The 19,174-nt window shown below is 44.1% G+C and overlaps 6 protein-coding genes across 6 annotated transcripts; 4 read left to right on the forward strand and 2 right to left on the reverse strand.

The window, feature by feature from the left end:
- Nucleotides 1–775: 775 nt before the first annotated feature.
- BYT42DRAFT_545815 (3-isopropylmalate dehydratase) lies at nt 776–3,061 on the forward strand (the record flags this gene model as incomplete). The annotated part of the gene is made up of 1 exon (XM_051565838.1): nt 776–3,061. The coding sequence occupies one exon, from the start codon at nt 776–778 to the stop codon at nt 3,059–3,061; it is 2,286 nt and encodes a 761-aa protein (XP_051423815.1).
- A 287-nt stretch (nt 3,062–3,348) lies between these two features.
- BYT42DRAFT_604834 (uncharacterized protein) lies at nt 3,349–5,849 on the forward strand. The gene is made up of 9 exons (XM_051571108.1): nt 3,349–3,465; nt 3,557–3,871; nt 3,945–3,984; nt 4,082–4,415; nt 4,471–4,955; nt 5,022–5,077; nt 5,148–5,294; nt 5,371–5,400; nt 5,465–5,849. The coding sequence occupies exons 2-9, from the start codon at nt 3,635–3,637 to the stop codon at nt 5,744–5,746; spliced, it is 1,611 nt and encodes a 536-aa protein (XP_051423816.1). The 5' UTR covers nt 3,349–3,465; nt 3,557–3,634; the 3' UTR covers nt 5,747–5,849.
- Nucleotides 5,850–6,591: 742 nt separating this feature from the next.
- BYT42DRAFT_532241 (uncharacterized protein) lies at nt 6,592–9,157 on the forward strand. The gene is made up of 8 exons (XM_051565429.1): nt 6,592–7,175; nt 7,255–7,294; nt 7,368–7,701; nt 7,780–8,264; nt 8,333–8,388; nt 8,445–8,591; nt 8,665–8,694; nt 8,759–9,157. The coding sequence occupies exons 1-8, from the start codon at nt 6,939–6,941 to the stop codon at nt 9,035–9,037; spliced, it is 1,608 nt and encodes a 535-aa protein (XP_051423817.1). The 5' UTR covers nt 6,592–6,938; the 3' UTR covers nt 9,038–9,157.
- An 806-nt stretch (nt 9,158–9,963) lies between these two features.
- Nucleotides 9,964–11,259, forward strand: BYT42DRAFT_328317 (putative methyltransferase-domain-containing protein). The gene is made up of 4 exons (XM_051563059.1): nt 9,964–10,431; nt 10,515–10,592; nt 10,850–11,063; nt 11,124–11,259. Exons 1-4 carry the CDS (start codon nt 10,046–10,048, stop codon nt 11,193–11,195), a joined length of 750 nt encoding a protein of 249 aa, XP_051423818.1. The 5' UTR covers nt 9,964–10,045; the 3' UTR covers nt 11,196–11,259.
- A 50-nt stretch (nt 11,260–11,309) lies between these two features.
- On the reverse strand, nt 11,310–13,388 carry BYT42DRAFT_613773 (uncharacterized protein; the record flags this gene model as incomplete). Its single annotated transcript, XM_051571777.1, has 8 exons — nt 11,310–11,588; nt 11,652–11,681; nt 11,755–11,901; nt 11,958–12,013; nt 12,082–12,566; nt 12,635–12,968; nt 13,042–13,081; nt 13,152–13,388. The coding sequence occupies 8 exons, from the start codon at nt 13,386–13,388 to the stop codon at nt 11,310–11,312; spliced, it is 1,608 nt and encodes a 535-aa protein (XP_051423819.1).
- A 2,222-nt stretch (nt 13,389–15,610) lies between these two features.
- On the reverse strand, nt 15,611–18,616 carry BYT42DRAFT_514798 (sulfate transporter family-domain-containing protein). Its single transcript, XM_051565201.1, has 7 exons — nt 18,517–18,616; nt 17,948–18,221; nt 17,068–17,857; nt 16,555–16,905; nt 16,340–16,460; nt 16,138–16,270; nt 15,611–16,062 (listed from the first exon to the last, which is right to left on the reverse strand). The coding sequence occupies exons 1-7, from the start codon at nt 18,602–18,604 to the stop codon at nt 15,852–15,854; spliced, it is 1,968 nt and encodes a 655-aa protein (XP_051423820.1). The 5' UTR covers nt 18,605–18,616; the 3' UTR covers nt 15,611–15,851.
- Nucleotides 18,617–19,174: the final 558 nt, after the last annotated feature.

The following is a 19,174-nucleotide window of genomic DNA, read 5'->3' on the forward strand; positions in this document are numbered from 1 at the left end:
CAATGACATTTCTGGCCTGTGTCGTCTCTCTTCCACCGAAAATAACTCTGCCCATTCCACTGCTCAACCTTTCCTAATCTTTCCCCTGTTCGTTCCTATGTACTTTTACTTTGAAAGTTTATTTTTGACGCGGTTCCTTTCTAGCACGGCAACCTTCCATCATATTTTTGATCACTGGAAAATTGGTCTTTCCCTTATTGAATTTCCATCTTTATTTGAATCTCCGCCTTTTCTTGCTCGTTCACTGACAGATGGTCTCGTACAAAAAAAGAAAAGAAAGAAAAAGCAAAGAAGAATGGCATTCCGTTTTTAATTCCTTGGTTTGAATCATTTTGAACCGTGGGAATAATGGTTGGTGAAGAAATGAAATATACTGTATGCAAAGTCCCCGTCGGAAAAAGTAGGGCGAAAGGGGGATTTTAACCCTATTTTGGAAAAATCTACGTCAGTTGAATTTGATGGGGTGGGAGCCAATCAAAAATTGAGTCACATTGACCGGTGGCATTTTACAGGATGGAGATCTGCCAATGAGGAGGAATTGGCACCATTGACTCACGTCCCGCACTAAAATCGCTTATCCTATCATTCACCTTGGATCGATTTTACTCACCTTTTGTCTTTATTACAACGCATTTTTTCGCTTTCTTCTTCTCCTTTTCTTCTCTTCTTTTTCTCTTCAAGCTTTTCTTCTTCTCTATATTAATCGATTCATTTGAATCTTTTTTCTTTTTTTCTCCCCACTCTTCTTTTCTCTGAAATATATCCAATCTCCCCAATGCTCTCTTCTAATACCACCCCTCGTACTCTTTATGATAAAGTTTGGGACGATCACATCATCGATCGTCAAGACGACGGTACCTGTTTGATTTACATCGATCGACACTTGGTCCACGAAGTTACCAGTCCTCAAGCTTTCGAAGGTCTTCGCAATGCCGGACGTTCCGTTCGTCGTCCCGACTGCACACTGGCTACTGTCGACCACAACATTCCGACCAGCAGCCGAAAGAAATTCAAGTCCATTACGACTTTTATCGAAGAAGCCGACTCACGAACTCAGTGCGAGACTTTGGAAGCCAATGTCAAGGATTTCGGTTTGACATATTTTGGCATGGAGGACGATCGTCAAGGTATTGTGCACGTTATTGGTCCCGAACAAGGTTTCACTCTTCCCGGTACGACCGTGGTGTGTGGTGATTCCCACACTTCGACTCACGGCGCTTTCGGCGCACTGGCGTTTGGTATCGGTACTTCGGAAGTGGAACATGTGCTGGCTACGCAGACCTTGCTACAGAAAAAGAGTAAGAACATGCGTATTTGTGTGCAAGGCGAACTCACGCCTGGTGTGACCAGCAAAGATATTGTGCTTCATATTATTGGCGTTATTGGTACTGCTGGCGGTACTGGTTGTGTGCTTGAATTCTGCGGTTCAGCCATCGAATCGCTTTCCATGGAAGCGAGAATGTCCATCTGTAACATGGCCATTGAAGCCGGTGCCCGTGCAGGTATGATTGCTCCCGACGATATTACCTTTGAATACCTGCGTGATCGTCCTCTTGCTCCCAAGGGTGAAGAATGGGAACGTGCGGTCGCCTACTGGAAGTCGCTTCGTGCCGATCCTGATGCAGTGTATGACGTTCAAGTCGAAATTGCCGCGGCTGACATTGCTCCTACCGTGACCTGGGGTACCAGTCCTCAGGACGTCGTTGCCATTACTGGACAAGTGCCTGATCCGGCTCAGGTATCCGATCCCAGCAAGAAAGCGGCCATGCAGCGCGCCTTGGATTACATTGGTCTCGAACCCAACACACCCATGGAAGAAGTCAAGATTGACAAGGTGTTCATTGGAAGTTGCACCAACTCGCGTATCGAGGATTTGCGTCATGCTGCCAATATTGTCAAGGGACGACATGTAGCTGATTGGGTCTATGCCATGGTGGTGCCTGGTTCCGGTTTGGTCAAACGTCAAGCTGAACGTGAAGGTTTGGACCGCATTTTCAAGGAGGCCGGTTTTGATTGGCGTGAAGCCGGTTGTTCCATGTGCTTGGGTATGAATCCTGATCAGCTGAGCCCCGGTGAACGTTGTGCTTCCACCAGCAACCGTAACTTTGAAGGTCGTCAAGGTGCAGGTGGCCGTACCCATTTGATGAGTCCTGCCATGGCCGCCGCTGCCGGTATCAAGGGTTATTTGACCGATGTTCGTAAATTGCTTCAAGCCCCCGAAGAACCTGTTGCGCCTCGATCGCCCCGATCGCCTCCCAAGGTAGAACCTGAGGTCGAAGAAGAATCGACGGAACAGCATGAACAAGCCGCTGAACAGGCCGATCCCGTCACGGATGCTCCTGCCAATACACCTTCGGTTGGTGCGCCTGTCTCGGCTGCCGGTATGCCCAAGTTTACGACCTTGAAAGGATATGCTGCTCCTCTTGCCATTGCCAACGTTGACACGGATATGATCATTCCCAAGCAGTTCCTCAAGACAATCAAACGTACCGGTCTTGGCAGCGCCCTGTTCTACGCTCTTCGATTCGACTCCGCCACCGGCAAGGAAAATCCCGACTTTGTTCTCAATCAGGAACCTTACCGCAAGGCTTGCATCATGGTTTGTACCGGTCCCAACTTTGGTTGTGGCAGTTCCCGTGAACATGCTCCATGGGCATTCAACGATTTTGGGATTCGCTGCGTGATTGCTCCCAGTTTCGCCGATATTTTCTTCAACAACTGCTTCAAGAACGGTATGCTCCCATTGACCCTTCCTCAAGATCAACTGGAAATCGTAGCTGAAGCGGCCAAGGAAGGCGCGGAAATCGAAGTCGATCTTGTGAACCAGGTTGTGCGTATTCCCAATGCTGAATTCCCCTTTGAAGTCGAAGCCTTCCGCAAACATTGCCTGATCAACGGTCTGGACGATATCGGTCTTACCCTGCAAAAGGAGGAAAAGATTGAACAGTTTGAATCGAAGCGCTCGGATTCATGGCCCTGGTTGGATGGCAAGGATTACACCGGCTCCGCGACCAAGGTCAAGGCCATCGGCACAGCCAAGAAGCAAAAGTTGGATTGGTAGACAATCACCATAATTTAATAATGATGCTTTTTTTTTCATTTCTTTTGTTCATTCTTTTTCACCCTTTTTTTTCTTTTTTTTTTCTGTATCTAAAAAAAAATGTGTATCTCTTTGCGGTTTTTTTTTTGTCATTTTTAGTAAAAAGGCCAATCAGAGGATAGCGCATTTTCAAAAATACACCTTTTTACTCAATTTGTTGGTGGACAATGTTAGGTTAATTGGTTGGTGGATATTTGATATAAGCGCACCGTAAAGTACATGATAGGTGGAGAGCTTTTTGACGAATGGGAATGGGGACACTGGCAGCAACTTGAGACATATTTTCTTGCTGGCAACGTCATTAGCTGTCTGCTTTGCAGAGCCGCTTTCATCAATACAAACGAGCAAGTGGTTTTTTTTCAGGTGTAATTTTTTTTCCACGGGTGTTCGGTTCTCCCGGATCGACCAATGAATCTCCGCAATTAATTTTTTTTTCTGCTAAATTATCTCAAACAGTGCAGCTTGGGGATCTTTAAATTAGCGGGCTTTTTCCAATCGGTTACTCTTGTTACACTTTTTCACACTATATTCATCATGGTTCTTTTCCAAGCGACTAAGCCTTACAAACCTGCTCCTCCTATTAGTTATCATGAAATGCTATTCAGCAACAAGCACAGAACCCCGGCAGAGCAGCCGATCTACATTGATGCGGCTACCAAGCGAACCGTTACCTATGGAGAACTTCAAACTTTGATCAGACAATACGGAGCCGGTCTCTACAAACAAGACATGCAAGTTGGTGATGTGATTGCAGTCTGCGCTCCCAACTCGGTAAGCTTCAAGTCTACAATCTCTTTCTTATTTGGATCGGATGGTCGATGAAACTCATATGTGTCACTTTCAGGTGGATTATGCAGTTTTGTTCCATAGTATTCTTGCTTCCGGTAAGTCTTTTTTTATTGTTTGTAGGAAGACTTAACAATGCCTTGATTGGCAACGGAGTGATGTAGCAATAATCCAAAACCGTTTTGTTTATTGTAGGCGGTATCATGGCAGCCCTTGACCGTGCCTCGGATGAAAAAGCCATTTATGATGACCTTGAGACGGTGGACGCACGATTCGTTGTCGCCCACCCTTCGACCCTTGACAAAGTTCTCCGCGCAGCAACCCGATTTGGTATTCCAAAAGAGCGTATTTGGCTGCTCGGCGAGCCATCTTTGGACAGCGATTTCCAGTCGGTCAATCAAGCGTTGCTGGATCATGATGACATTTTGAAAGAATTCCCGACATTTACCCCCGATGAACTCGATGTTACACCAGCTATGCTCTATTTTACATCCGGCTCAACCGGAAGAAAAAAGGCCGTGAACTTATCGTAAGTGACAAGCAGACATCAGCAATGGATGACAATAAATCTAACTTGTTCCCAGACACCGTGTTGTATGCACCAGTATCACCCAGCGTGATTGGTGGATGCCTGGTACTCGCAATATTTCCTTTACCGAATTCCATCACGGATCGGCTTTGATGATCACCTTTTCGTTGGCTGTTTACAGCGGAATCCCTACTTATATCATGACCGAGTTTGATTTCAAAACCTTTTGTCGGTTGGTGGAAGAACATGCCATCACCTTTGTGGCTCTGCAACCATGGATCGCGGCTAAATTGGCCAAGGATCCCATTGTGGACCAACATGACTTGTCTTCGCTTAATTTTGTACTTTCGGCTGGTGCGGCATTGGATCCCGCTATTATGAAAGCGGTTTACCAACGCCTCGGTATCAAGATTTTGAATATGTGGGGTATGACCGAAGCCCTGGGTGTCATGTTATGTAGCCCGGATGAATCGGCGCAAGGCTATGCGGGAAAATTAGCTCCAGGATTTGAAGCTAAATTGGTATCCCAAGAAGGACAAGGTTTGTAGGACAACGTGTAACCATGAAAATTTACCATGCATAACTAATGAGATACCGATCATTCAGAACTTGATGTTGGTGACACTGGTGAATTATGGGTCAGAGGCCCTACAGTTACACCTGTAAGTTCAACCGTGGTAGTGATATATTAAATGCCTGCATATGTTAACCGATCATCACCTTTGTTTTAAGGGATACTACCGAAACCCAGAGGCTACTGCCAAGGCAATTGATTCCGACGGGTTCCTGCATACAGGCGATATTTTCAAGGTGACCAATGATGGTTACTTTGTCTTTATGGATCGCGAAAAAGATTTAATCAAATATCATTTATACCATGTAAGTAACGGGTTTTCATTATGTGTGTGAGTCGAAAAGGAGTAGTGATACTAACTCCTGTCCGGATCGATATCAGATCAAACCATCTGAAATTGAAACTGTCCTGGTAAGTTATCACATTCGCACAGGGATAAGCGATGGGTAAGGCTGACATGCAGATCATCGATTAGATCAAGTTACCTGAAGTGGCCGATTGTGCTGTGATCGGCGTCTACAACTCGGATCAAGCGACGGAACTTCCCCGTGCTTATGTTATGTTGGCGAATGGTTGCGAGTATAAAGAGGGCATGGAAAAAGAGATTCAGGACCATGTCGACAGCCAGCTCGCGGACAAATACCATCTTCGCGGCGGTGTTGTTATCATGAAAGACTTACCACGCACCACCACCGGCAAAACCAATCGACCAGCCTTGCGTGAGATAGCTCGCAACGAGGCAGTAGTGGCTGTATAACTGACGCTACCTAATTGGCCTCCATTCTTACGTTTTTCTCTTACAACATTATGCATATATTATGATGTTACCATAATAAGATGTATCAAAAGATTTCACAGTGTTTATTTTATGATATGTATTTCTTGATTTTGGACTTTACAAGCAAAGCTCTTTGTCTACCGTGGAGTGATACTGTATTCATATGGACGAGAGTGCTAGAGAGAAAGCTAGCTTCACTGGAGAGCCAATAACCTGGAACCATTTTTGGTGGTGTTTTTTGGGACTACGGCGCAACCGGCGACTACCGGGAGATTCTTACTGTATGTGCATGTAATACGTTATTATGCGTACTGTATTCTATCAAGATGAGCCACCCATCTGAACGTGAGTGGCTTGAAAGGCCATTGCACCGCTCATTCTCTCTTGATATTTTTTTTTGAATCCTGCACGAGAACCAGTCGCTTCATTTGTTTCGAGTAATGTCAGCATTTTCATTGTATTCATGCGATAGAAATTCACGCAGATTAGGTCTGATACCTGTATTTCTGGCAATTACTTCCGTGGCTCGATATTACATAATGACTTGTCCGAATCATCACTTGACCATTATCAGTCCTGCAGACCTCTCCATGAGTGGAAATTTACTGGGAATTATCATACAAGTAAGATCCTAACTAAGCGAACAACTATCACGTTATCGATGTCTTGATTTAAGGTATAGTACTTTGGAGAGACCTGAATGTTGTCTGCAAAATGGCCTCTTTTCCTCTTTTCCAGTCAAACGTTTGAGACACGAATAACTTTCAGCACTTACAGACAAGCTTTTCCGAACACTTAAACTTAAAAGATTAACCCAATAATACTATGAAAACCCTCTCAAAGAACATTTCGACATTTATGTTTTTATCAAACTGAAAGGCTTTAGAATGGCTGGAAATTGTGGAACGTTGGAGTCCGATGGCATCACAGGAGCCTGGGAGAAAACACAAACAATGATTACTTTTCTTATTTAGTGATGGTGGTGTGGCTCATCGAACCCTTTTTTTTTTCTCCATTTACTTTTTGGCCTTTGAGGAAGGTTCCTTGTGGATAATCCTTTCTATCATTTTGGCCAGTCCAGCCACTATTGAATTGTTCTCGCTTATTTAAACCCTGCGAGCTCGACTTCTCCCACCACTTGCCACCCTTTTTATTCGTTGACTCATCTACCATGGTACTTTTCCAAGCGACTCAACCCTGCAAACCCACTCCTCCTATCACTTACCATGAAATGTTATTCAGCAACAAGCACCGAATCCCGGCAGATCAACCAATCTATATTGATGCGGCTACCAGTCGAACCGTTACTTATGGTGTGCTCCAGGCTTTGGTTGAAAAATGCGCTGCCGGTCTCTACAAGCAAGGCATGGAAGTCGGAGACGTGATTGCCATCTGTGCCCCCAACTCGGTAAGTGGAGGTCACACCTTTTTTGCTTTTGGATCGGATGATCCGTTTGATCCGCTAAGCCTAGATGTGCCCTCTTTAGGTGGATTATGCAGTTCTGTTCCACGGTATTCTTGCTTCCGGTAAATCTTTTTAGATGCTATGGTTCGGTAACGGAATGAATCTAACGGATAAATAATATCTGTGCAAATGCAGGCGGTATCATGGCAGCCCTTGACCGTGCCTCGGATGAGCAAACTATCTTTGAGGACCTTGAGACGGTGAATGCCCGATTTATCGTGGCCCACCCTTCGACACTTGACAAGGTCCATCGAGCAGCGACACGGTTTGGTATTCCAAAGGAACGTATTTGGGTTCTTGGTGAGCCTTCTTCGGACAGCGGCTTCCAGTCGGTCTCTCAAGCATTGCTGGACCATAGTACCTTTTGGAAACTATTCCCGACTTTTACCCCGGAGGAACTCAGGGTCACACCTGCTGTGCTCTATTTCACCTCTGGTACCACAGGAAGAAAAAAAGCCGTCAACTTATCGCAAGTTACCACCATAATCGCACGAAACTGTCACTTTATTTGGCAAGAAAACTGATCTTTTTCTTCAACTTTTATTAGACATCATGTTCTATGCACCGCTATCGCTCAGCGTAACTGGTGGATGCCAGGTACTCGCAATATTTCCTTTACCGAATTCCATCACGGATCGGCTTTGATGATCACTTTTTCGTTGGCTGTTTTCAGCGGAACCCCTACTTACATCATGGCCGAGTTTGATTTCAAAACCTTTTGTGAATTGGTGGAAGAACATGCCATTACTTTTGTGGCTCTGCAACCATGGATCGCGGCTAAGTTGGCCAAGGACCCTATTGTTGACAAATATGACTTGTCGTCACTCCAGTTTGTAATCTGTGGTGGAGCGACATTGGATCCTGCTATTATGGAAACGGTTTACAAACGTCTTGGTATCAAGATCCTGAATTTGTGGGGTATGACCGAAGCCCTGGGTGTCATGCTATGTAGCCCGGAAGAGTCGGCGCAAGGATATGCGGGAAAATTAGCTCCAGGTTTTGAAGCTAAGCTGGTATCCCAGGAAGGCCAAGGTTGCGTAGAATAATGTGGTTTACGGCGAAAGGTGTACTGCATACTAATGAGATATCGATCCTTTCAGAACTTGGTATTGGCGAGACTGGTGAATTATGGGTCAGAGGCCCTTCCGTTACACCCGTAAGCCCCACCTTATTGACATACGTACAGCGGTGAACCAATCATCTTATTTTTAGGGATACTATCGAAATCCAGAGGCTACTGCCAAGACACTTGACTCGGACGGGTTCCTGCATACAGGCGATATCTTTACGGTCACTGCCGATGGTTATTTTATCTTCCTGGATCGCCAAAAGGACCTGATTAAATATCATTTGTACCATGTAAGTACCGGCTTCCGTTACGAGTCTGCCGAAATGGACATCTATACTAATTCCTGCCCAAATCTATTATTAGATCAAACCATCCGAGATTGAATGTGTTTTGGTAAATGATCACAATGACATGTAGATCAGTGATGGGATAGTATTGACACTGTGTAATCAATTAGATCAAATTGCCTCAAGTGGCCGATTGTGCTGTGATCGGCGTGTATTCTTCCGAGAACGCGACGGAATTTCCACGCGCTTATATTAGGCTGGAGGATGGTTACAATTATAAAGGGGGCATGGAAAAAGAGATTCAGGAGCATGTGGACAGCCAACTTGCTGATAAATATCACCTTCGTGGCGGGGTGGTTATCATGGGCGAATTACCACGCACCACCACTGGCAAAACTAATCGATCAGCATTGCGTGAGATAGCTCGCAACGAGACAGTGGTTGTATAGCTCGTGCTTCATCATATAACTTACCGCTTTCTTCTTCTTTTTTTTCGTCCTACGACAGGTATTGCATATGTATAATAGCTACTGTCACAATAAAAAGATGCATTAAAAGGTTTTACAGTGCTTATTGAGAGTGAATGCTAGTTTCAACCGGACATCTGCCAACCTAAATAAAGGCTAAAGTGGCCAATGATATTGGGCACAATTGTGATACGGCGGCGGAACCGGCGAATGCCAGTAAATTTTACCGACGACGAATTTGCATGAAATGTAATACGTTTGCTGGTCTATTTCCTCGAAATGTATTTGATATCGAGTTTTTAGAATATCCCCGCCTACAGTTAGCGTAGCGCACTGGTTGGGTCATCCAGCTGTATTTTTACACCGTTCCAGCCGTGAAAGCTTTTGACCCACAAGGTTGGAAACTGTACAACTTTGCTTGTTTTTGTGTTCAATCAAAATCAATGCCTGGTCCGTCTTGGCAAATCATTTTGGTTTGATAATTTTACATGGATCTAGTACCACCATGAGTTGGCGGCGTTTCTTAGGAATCATCTCAGGGGTACCTCCAAAACTACCCCATAATTTGATCATCAGCCTCTAATAATATTGCTTCCCTTTGCAATCATCCATGTTGTATCTGTCAAATCCCAACTATCGAATATTTCTCCACAGAGGATATTTTGAAAGGATCTTTTTTAGTTGCTAGCGGAGTGTGGACTGAACGTTGCCTTGAGGATGAATAAAGATGTCGCACGCATACCTGCCAGATAAGCTCGTATATATGCAATAAGATGTCCGTCAGATGCCAATGCTGTGTAGGCAATCTTCTTGTTACGTAATCAGTTGCTACAGGCGTACTGTGAGCTTAAACTTAAGGTGAAACAAATTGCATGCGAATAGTGCATCTCGGAAGGCACGGATCGCATCTTGGCGAGCGGAAATGAAATTGAGCCAGCTCCGAATATTTTTTTTTTCAATTTTATTGAGAGATTTCCCTAAATCATTTCCATGTCACATTCCAACACTATACCCATTACACATTCTAGTTCATTTATTGCAAAAATGATGCTTGTCGAAAGTAGTGAAGACGATTTCTACCAGGATCCCTTTGGAACCCTCGAGCTGGAAACGCGGAAAGCCGAAGTCGAAAAAGGCATCTCGGATTTCACCTTGGACACGGTGCCATGGACGATCCGTCTGGCCCAAGACATGAGTGGCGGCTGCGGCGGCAAGATCTGGGAAGCCGCCAATATGATGATCTCCTATTTGGTCGACTATCCCCAAGATTTCAAAAATAAACGCATTCTCGAGCTCGGTAGTGGAACTGGTCTCGTCGGATTAGCTGTCGCCAAATCATACCCTGATGTAAAAAGCTTGATTCTGACCGATCAAGAGTAAGCATGGAAGACAAGATCGAATGGTTCAATGCCATGACAACGTGACTGACCGTATTCTGTCCTTTTTTTTTTTCAAACAGACCTCTGATGAATCTTTTGCGAGAGAATATAGCCCTCAACGACGTAGCTCACATCACAACTGCTTCCGTTCTTAACTGGTAGGCCAATGCAGACACACACACACAAAGAAAAAAGGGAAAAAAAAGGGAATGCATCCAAAAGAAGCATCCGCCTTTTCTTTTGTTTGTTTTATGCTTTGCAGACGTGCAGATCATATGCGCCTAGGCGCATGTGGCTTCTTTCATGATTCTTGATACTCATTGCATCTTTCACTCTTTTTCCTGTCACTTTTTTGCTGGGTATTTCTTTTTTATCGCTCTTTTATGTGTCGTGGTTCTTTTTGACTGACATGTAGGGGAGAGCCATTACCAGATAGCATAGCTCCGGGGTCGGTGGATGTCATTTTAGCCTCTGACTGCGTCTATCTCGAAGTGGCGTTTGAGCCGCTTATTCACACGCTTTTGGAATTGAGTTCCAAGGATACCTTGATTTTGATGAGCTACCGAAAACGAAGAAAAGCCGATAAACGGTTTTTCCAAATGGCACGGAAACATTTTACTCTCCATGAGGTCAGTAGTTCGATGGAATAACATTGTTCAGATCCATGATTCTAACGACAATTAACATAGGGTGAAAATGATGCGAAGCAGGATGCGTATTTAAAAGACGGGTTACGACTGTATATTTTGAAGAAGAAATAATACAATAAACTGATTCTGTTACATATATGAATATATAACACTGGAAAAAACTCTGGATATATGGCAAGTGGTTCAGCAACAGGAGATGGTGTGTTTTTGTGGGCGACTGTGATCTCAAGCAGCAGAGGTCAACTTTCGAGCCATTTGACGCAACGTTGGTCGACTGATTTTGCCGGAAGTGGTGCGTGGTAATTCGTCCATGATAACCACCCCGCCGCGAAGATGGTATCTGTCAGCAAGTTGGCTATCCACATGGTCCTGAATCTCTTTTTCCATGCCCTCTTTATATTCGTAACCATTCGCTAGCATAATATAAGCGCGTGGAAGATCCGTTACGTACTCGGAAGAATACACGCCGATCACAGCACAATCGGCCACTTGAGGCAATTTGATCTAGTCGATTACACAGTGTAAGTCCTATCCTTTTGCTCATCTATTTGCGATTGCGATATTTACCAAGACACTTTCAATTTCGGATGGTTTAAGCTGATAAGGATTACAGCAGGAATTAGTATAACTACCCCTTTGGACAAGTTTGTAACAAAAAGCGCCCACTTACTTCGTATGCGTAATGTTTAATCAGGTCCTTTTGGCGATCCAAAAAGGTAAAGTAACCATCGGCATTGACCGTAAAGATATCGCCTGTATGCATGAACCCGTCCGAGTCAATTGCCTTGGCAGTAGCCTCTGGATTTCGATAGTATCCCTAAAAATAAGATGATTGGTTCGCCGCTGTACGTATGTCAATAAGGTGGGACTTACGGGTGTAACGGAAGGGCCTCTGACCCATAATTCACCAGTCTCGCCAATACCAAGTTCTGAAAGGATCGACATCTCATTAGTATGCAGTACACCTTTCGCCGTAAACCACATTATCCTACGCAACCTTGGCCTTCCTGGGATACCAGCTTAGCTTCAAAACCTGGAGCTAATCTTCCCGTATATCCTTGCGCGCTCTCGTCCGGAGTACATAACAGGACATTCAGAGTTTCTGTCATACCCCACAAATTCAGGATCTTGATACCAAGACGTTTGTAAACCATTTCCATAATAGCAGGGTCCAATGTCGCACCACCACAGAGCACACGCTGGAGGGATGACAGGTTGTATTTATCTACAATAGGATCCTTGGCCAATCTCGCCGCGATCCATGTTTGCAGAGCCACAAAAGTGATGCGATATTCTTCCACTAGTTTACAAAAGGTTTCGAAATCGAACTCGGTCATGATATAAGTTGGATTTCCGCTGAAAACAGTCAATGAAAAAGTGACCATCAAAGCCGACCCGTGGTGAAATTCGGTAAAGGAGACACTGGGATTCCCAGGCATCCACCAATCACGCTGAATGAAACCGGTGCATACAACATGATGTCTCGCAAAATTTGAAGAAAAAATGTCAATCTTTTTACCGGTTTTCGTGCGATTAGGATCGTCACTTACGACATGTTGACAGCTTTTTTCCTTCCCGTTGTACCAGAGGTGAAATAGAGCATAGCAGGTGTAACCTTGAGTTCCTCTGGGGTAAAAGTCGGGAACTTTTTCAAGAAGTCATCGTGATCCAGCAACGCTTGATAGACCGACTGGAAATCGCTGTCCGAAGAAGGCTCACCAAGAACCCAAATACGTTCCTTTGGAATACCAAGCCGTGTCGCTGCGCGGTGAACTTTATCAAGTGTCGAAGGATGGGCCACGATAAATCGGGCATTCACCGTCTCAAGGTCTTCAAAGATAGTTTGCTCATCCGAGGCACGGTCAAGGGCTGTCATGATACCACCTACACCCGCATCGATATTATTTATTAGTTAGATTCATTCCGTTACCGAACCATATCATCTAGAAAGATTTACCGGAAGCAAGAATACCATGGAACAGAACTGCATAATCCACCTAAAGAGGATACATCTGGGCTTAGCGGACTATCATCTAAAAAGGAAAAAAGTTGTAGACTAGAGCTTACCGAGTTGGGGGCACAGATTGCAATCACGTCGCCAACTTGCATGCCTTGCTTGTACAGGCCGGCACCATATTGTCCAATCAAAGTCTGAAGCTCCCCATAAGTAACGGTTCGCTTGGTAGCCGCATCAACGTAGATTGACTGATCTGCCGGGATTCGGTGCTTGTTGCTGAACAGCATTTCATGGTAAGTGATAGGAGGAGTAGGTTTACAGGGTTGAGCCGCTTGGAAAAGAACCATGATAGGTGAGTCAACGAATAAAAAGGGTGACAGGTGATGGGACAAGGCGAGCTGGCAGGTTTTAAATAAGCGAAACAAAACAGTAGTGACTGGATTGTCCAATACGGCAGAACGGATGATCCATCAGAAACCTTCCTCAAATGGAGAAATCAAACGCCAAAAAGTGCATCCTTATTTATGTTTACTACCGGTCTCTCGTAATACCTTGCGAACTCTAATATTCCAAAATTTCCAGTCACTTTGGAGCCTTTCACTTTATAAACACAAGCATAAAAACAAAACTCAAACCAAAATGTTATTTTTAAAGGTAGCTTCTTTGAAAAGCGTATTTTGAAAGTGCACAGACTGAACCGTATCTAAAAGCTTTGGCTGGAGAAGAGGGAAAAAGGTGATTTTGAGCAGACAATCACCCAGACTTTTCCAAATTTCATTTACTACAGCTTTTTAGATCTCAGACGTTGATATTGCGGTAGATACTCGCTTAATTACGCTCTTGACTCGTAGCATGAGCTAAATCCCGCCAGTGCCTTTATTCCCCACTTGTTCGTTTCCATATTTTCATTGGGAAACATATTTAGCCTCTAAGAAAACCACTTTATCATACGCCGGTGTTGCAACATCTAAGCGAAAGGGCGTGGCAATATCGGCTAATAAATACTGCAGCAACTTGAACGTAACTCATTCTTTGGAAGCCTTCTCACAAAATGACGATGCGCAAGTGATTCGGAACAGTCACTACGCAATAAGAGTCATGGAAGAATTCGCCAGAAATACAGATATCACACCTGATCGGCATGAATTCAAAGGCTGAAGATCTCTCTAAAAAGTGATTTATTTCCCTTCATTGGATAGGCGTCTCTTGCCCTACAACGTATACCACCACGGATTACTAAAGTTGTATGTGCCTTGATGGAGATGTAGTAAGTTGGCGCCAATACCAGGATCACGCGTTGTGAAGCTGAAAGTTCATCCAGTAGCATGTCTGAACAGGGAGCGAAAATTCCCTTTTTACAGTCACCATGACCGCGTAGAAACTGATGCATCCGAGGGTGAATGGTTGTGAGTTAAGTAGTGGGAATTCGACTTTGCGTTCAGAAACAAAAACTTGGGTACCCTTCTCTCCCTGCAATGTTCTCCTACCAACGTTGGAACATGACGGTGTAAAACTGCCATGGAAAAACGTGTTTTTAGTTCGAAAGTTGAATATATTCATGCGCCATGTTCCTGGAAATTTTGGTTTTGAACCCCTTTTAACAAAATCATTATACAATAAAATCGAGCACTGATGTTGGCCATTCGTCATCTTTGCGTGGGTATAGCCACGCGTACTCTTGTGTACAATGATAATTTTTCTGCCTCCTTCCCCTACTAAAAAAAGATCCACCCTTCCTGGTTTCCCATCGTCTTTGTGTGCTTGGGTTTTTTCTTTGTCATCGCTGACACAGCCGGGTTGCCATTCCGCTGAAATTTCTACCAGCTATAAAAACAATAACTGAACGTCTTTATAAAGTCAATGATCCCATTACCGTTACAACGTACCAAATCAGGAGCACGCGATAATAATTGCAAGTACACTTGGATTCATTTTTTTTTCTATTACTTATTGTGAGGTAAACTAGCATCTCTTGACAATGCTTCATCACAAAATAATAAAGCTTTTTCAGAATGTCGAAACCTTATACAAAGCTGAGAAAGCCTCGACCACAAAACCCTCGACCGCCTCCATACCCAAACACACCATCTCCCATGCCTATATCAGAAGACGATCACAACCCCACCGGAACTGGTTTCGCGCCGACACCAATTGATATATAATGCTCGTCGCTTTCGCTCTTATACTTTCAGATATTTCTGTTTTCTAAGCTAAAATACCAAGTTGTTTGCTTTCACTGTTTATCATTTGCGCAAATAAAATTAACATAAAACAATGAAAGTAGAACTGTTTGTTACGATATATCAAAATCGCTTTCGATCTTATCTGTGCTCATGTCACATACGATAGTAAACATAAAACTTGCTGTGCAACACAGGGAAATGGTCGCAGGGTATCAATTCCACAAGACGTATTTTTTTTTTTTTCAATAGTACGGTAGCCGATGTCGAGTGAGGAACAGGCGCAATTCGTCCCGCATGCCTTTCTTTTTATTGTTAATCTTTTTTGTATCCTTGGGCGATGTTGACAAACAAATCCTTTTAATTTTGAAGTTTGAAAAAATTAACTTGTTCATATCACTTCACCATCGGATAGCGAAAAAGGAATAGCGCCGCCATCTGTCGTACGATGACGATATATACAGGCATCCTTATTATGCACCAAAGAACTCCTGACTTGGTTCCCTTCTTGCATCATCGGAAACATGGTTATTCTTTTCATTGACCTTATCATATCATCAGGGTTAATCATTGTTCGCTGTCCCACCTTCTTTTATTTGTGAGAAACAAGGGCTCCAAATTTTATTCAACTTATGATTCATACACGCCACGTTTGACCATATCTTTCTCGATTGCTTCAATGGCATCCGATACTTTACGGAAGATGTGATCTTCACCAACTACATCCAATAAGCCGGACCGTTTGAAAAGCGCCAAAGGTTTTTCGCGCAGACGGACGAAATACACAGCCACATTTCGTGCATGGTATGCTTCCACAATCTCGCACAAAATTTGGATCGCACTATAGTCATGGATGAAAAAAAAACGCATAAGGAACAATGTCTGCCAATCATAATAGAGCATCGAAAGTGTTTACCTCGCGTCAACATAGGGCATGTGATCGACGTCGAAAATAGTATAGAGTGAATCACCCAAACGTGGACTTTCCGAGGGATGAATGGCCATATCACCGAACTGTTCCAGACGGCGTAATCGATCCTTGAGTTGGCCTAATTTTTCATCGATCGTGTGAGTTGACATGTGTGATCAGGAAACAAAGAGAGTTATTCGGTCTATACCTGTATTGGCAAAGAACAGTGGTTCTTCAACACGAACAATGAGCACATCTTCCAAATGCTCCACTTCATTGGGATCATCCTGAATCGGTCGGAATCTGTTATGAGTGCCCTTCACACGTCCCTATTCAAAAGAATGAGAAAGCCGCGTCAGCATAGAACCAGGGAGGGTATGTGTTTCACTGCAGCTGAACCGGTCAAATTGAGTTCCAGCTTACCATGATGGTGATGCGGGGATAGCTGGTTTCCTTAATGGTCAGGAGAAGTGACAGTGTGACGGCAAGCATGGTGCCAAACTCCAAGGAAATCACAATGGTTGCCAAAAAAGTAACCATGAGTAACCCGAGGTCACGCCAAGCGCCAATTTTGAAGATAAAGTGTAAATCTTCCGGCAATTCGGCCAAGAGCGAGAGCACGGCAACAAAAATGATGGCTGATAAGACAGCTTTGGGGAGATAATAAAAGTAAGGGAGTAAAAACAGGATGGCCAGCAACGCAATGACACCAGCTACCATGGATGCCATCTGAGTTCGTGCACCTGCCCTGTCGTTGATCTTGCTACGTGCCACCTAAACAACCGAATCATTCAGTCAGGGGTATGTTCCGCAAAATGGATAAAAAAAAAGCAGATTCAAACATTGGGCCATCGCGTTTTGTTTGATTAGGAATCCAAAGGAAATATAAATAATCAACAACAAACAAAAAAGGGGGGAGAAAAGAAAAAGACTTACGGAGCCAAAGGCAGGGATACCCTGAAACAAACCACTTGCCATATTGGCAAGACCGAGAGCCACGAGTTCACGGTTGGCACTGACAGAATAGTTGTGACGAGTGGAATAAGTTTTGGCAATCACGACGGATTCGACAAAACCAATGATGGCAATCATGGCGGAGGTGACGAGGAGATCTTTCATGTGTTTGTTCTCCGGGAAGGCAGGGATGGAGGGCAGCGGAATACCGGAACTCTCAATGTCGCCTAAGATGCCCAAACCCTGGTGTTCCCATCCAAAATAGGAAGTCAACAAAATGGACACGACCACAACCAATAGCACCTCGGGAAATAGTTGCACCCATCGGAATTTAGCCAACTTGGCTTTGACAAAGCGCATCGCCAATAAAATGGCCACCGAGACGGCTGATACATAGGCCGACAATCGATGAGCATAGGGGAAATATTTGATCAGGAAAATGAAACGAGCCACTGTGGTGGAGGCTTCCGAGATGCCGGCTTCCTCGCTGATTTTACCGAGACCGAGCAAGATGATGGTTTGCTGAAGCAAAACAACCAGGGCTAATCCGGTAATGAAACCACGCAGCAAGGCACGGCTCATCAAACTGTCCAGGAATCCGAGACGGAAGATGCCCAACAAGAAGGTGAAAATACCCACAAAAAGAGTCATCAGACATGCCCATGCAAGAGGATCGATGGGTGAGACGCCTTCTGCTTGCAGGTGTGCTTGTTGTGCGATGGAGGACCCTACCAAAAGGGATAAAGTTGCTTCTGGTCCTACGGACATTTGCCTAAATGGACCAAAAAAGGTTTTTTTTTGTTTTCGGTAAGCGCCCGGTGTCACGTTGGCAAGTGGTTGGGATGGGGTCATTCTGAGTTACCTGGACATGCCAAATACGCCATAGGTGATGGCCGGAAAAGCGATGGCATAAAGACCATGGATAGCTTCCAGTTTACAAAGAGCGGTAGCATACGACAGACCTTGGGGAATGAGCAGACAGGAGAGTGTCAAACCAGCAAATAGATCAAACAGGAAAATGTAACGATCGTATTGTGGAAGCCACTGGAGGATGGGTAAATAGTATTTTGATCGAAGCTTGAAAAGACTCCAGGTATCTTTGGGGGCATCTTGATGAAGTAACCTTGCCGAGGGTACTATTTTGATTCGGACGACAAAAAAAAAAAAATACGAAAGAAGCATAAGAAAGTGAGTGTCTAGATCCTCCAACAACCATGTTCTAATTATATGATCAGGCCATAATGAATGTAATTCCTTCTGAAAAACAATTCATTTTACTTCACTCGCTTTCAATCTATCACTTTTTCCAATATTCTCTTCCTCTGCCATCCTCTTGCCAACCCGCCTTTTTTATTAATGATCCCTTTTGTCGTTTATCTCCGTTCCGTTTTCCTGCATGAGAGTCAGTCGCTTGGACCGAAACAAACTTACATGGAGAAGCAGTCATGTAGCGGGGTATTTGATCCTCGACCGACAACAGCGTACTTCGTTCTGAAGCACGGACATTAGGTGGCAACATGTCGTCGTCATCTTCGTCACTGTAGTCAAAGTGAGAAGAAGGTGTGCCTAACGAGAAACGAAACATTCCGTGAGTTATTTTTTTCTTGAAACGAAATGACGGGTTGATTGAGGCCGGCTTAAAAACATACTACTTCTCTTGGTCGTATCTTTGGGTGACACCATATGAAGCGATGAAGGACGGGTATTTCAGTTGTGATATATAGTATATGCTTTCAAAGAAACAAAAGGAACCGGAACCACAAACAAAATGAGATCCGACAGGGTTTATATATTGAAAAAAAAAAGTAAAAAAGATAGAAAGAAGAAAACCTAGAAATAGAGAGCGGCGCCATAACAAAAGCGGATATCTCGATTGGATAAGGTTGGAAATCCATTCTGAGGGAACTCGCCCCACCTAATTCATTCTCCGCCGCGCAGTCATTTTTATTACCTAAAAAGGAAGGTCTTGAATGTTGTGCACAATGCAAACGGTTCATTCGGACAAAGGACAATTTGTTTCCCAGCTTAAAGCAGCGCCCTTTTCCACTACCAGATTCTTTGATGGTTCTTGTTGTTTATTACATCTTAC

This window comes from Radiomyces spectabilis (assembly GCF_025331425.1).
Source record: "Radiomyces spectabilis strain NRRL 2753 chromosome Unknown BYT42scaffold_6, whole genome shotgun sequence".
NCBI classification, from domain to species: domain Eukaryota; kingdom Fungi; phylum Mucoromycota; class Mucoromycetes; order Mucorales; family Radiomycetaceae; genus Radiomyces; species Radiomyces spectabilis.

Bases quoted from the DNA above. Each gene is read 5' to 3' on its own strand.
- BYT42DRAFT_514798 (XM_051565201.1), bottom strand. From the start codon at position 18,604: ATGTTGCCACCTAATGTCCGTGCTTCAGAACGAAGTACGCTGTTGTCG. The intron at 16,906-17,067 runs GTAAGTCTTTTT...TCGGTTGTTTAG, and splicing joins GTATCCCTGCCTTTGGCTCC to GTGGCACGTAGCAAGATCAA. The intron at 16,271-16,339 runs GTATAGACCGAA...ATGAAAAATTAG, and splicing joins ACTGTTCTTTGCCAATACAG to GCCAACTCAAGGATCGATTA.
- BYT42DRAFT_328317 (XM_051563059.1), top strand. From the start codon at position 10,046: ATGTCACATTCCAACACTATACCCATTACACATTCTAGTTCATTTATT. The intron at 10,432-10,514 runs GTAAGCATGGAA...TTTTTCAAACAG, and splicing joins TTGATTCTGACCGATCAAGA to ACCTCTGATGAATCTTTTGC. The intron at 11,064-11,123 runs GTCAGTAGTTCG...CAATTAACATAG, and splicing joins AACATTTTACTCTCCATGAG to GGTGAAAATGATGCGAAGCA.
- BYT42DRAFT_532241 (XM_051565429.1), top strand. From the start codon at position 6,939: ATGGTACTTTTCCAAGCGACTCAACCCTGCAAACCCACTCCTCCTATC. The intron at 8,265-8,332 runs GTTGCGTAGAAT...CGATCCTTTCAG, and splicing joins GGTATCCCAGGAAGGCCAAG to AACTTGGTATTGGCGAGACT. The intron at 8,389-8,444 runs GTAAGCCCCACC...TCTTATTTTTAG, and splicing joins GAGGCCCTTCCGTTACACCC to GGATACTATCGAAATCCAGA.
- BYT42DRAFT_604834 (XM_051571108.1), top strand. From the start codon at position 3,635: ATGGTTCTTTTCCAAGCGACTAAGCCTTACAAACCTGCTCCTCCTATT. The intron at 3,985-4,081 runs GTAAGTCTTTTT...TGTTTATTGTAG, and splicing joins CCATAGTATTCTTGCTTCCG to GCGGTATCATGGCAGCCCTT. The intron at 5,295-5,370 runs GTAAGTAACGGG...GATCGATATCAG, and splicing joins TCAAATATCATTTATACCAT to ATCAAACCATCTGAAATTGA.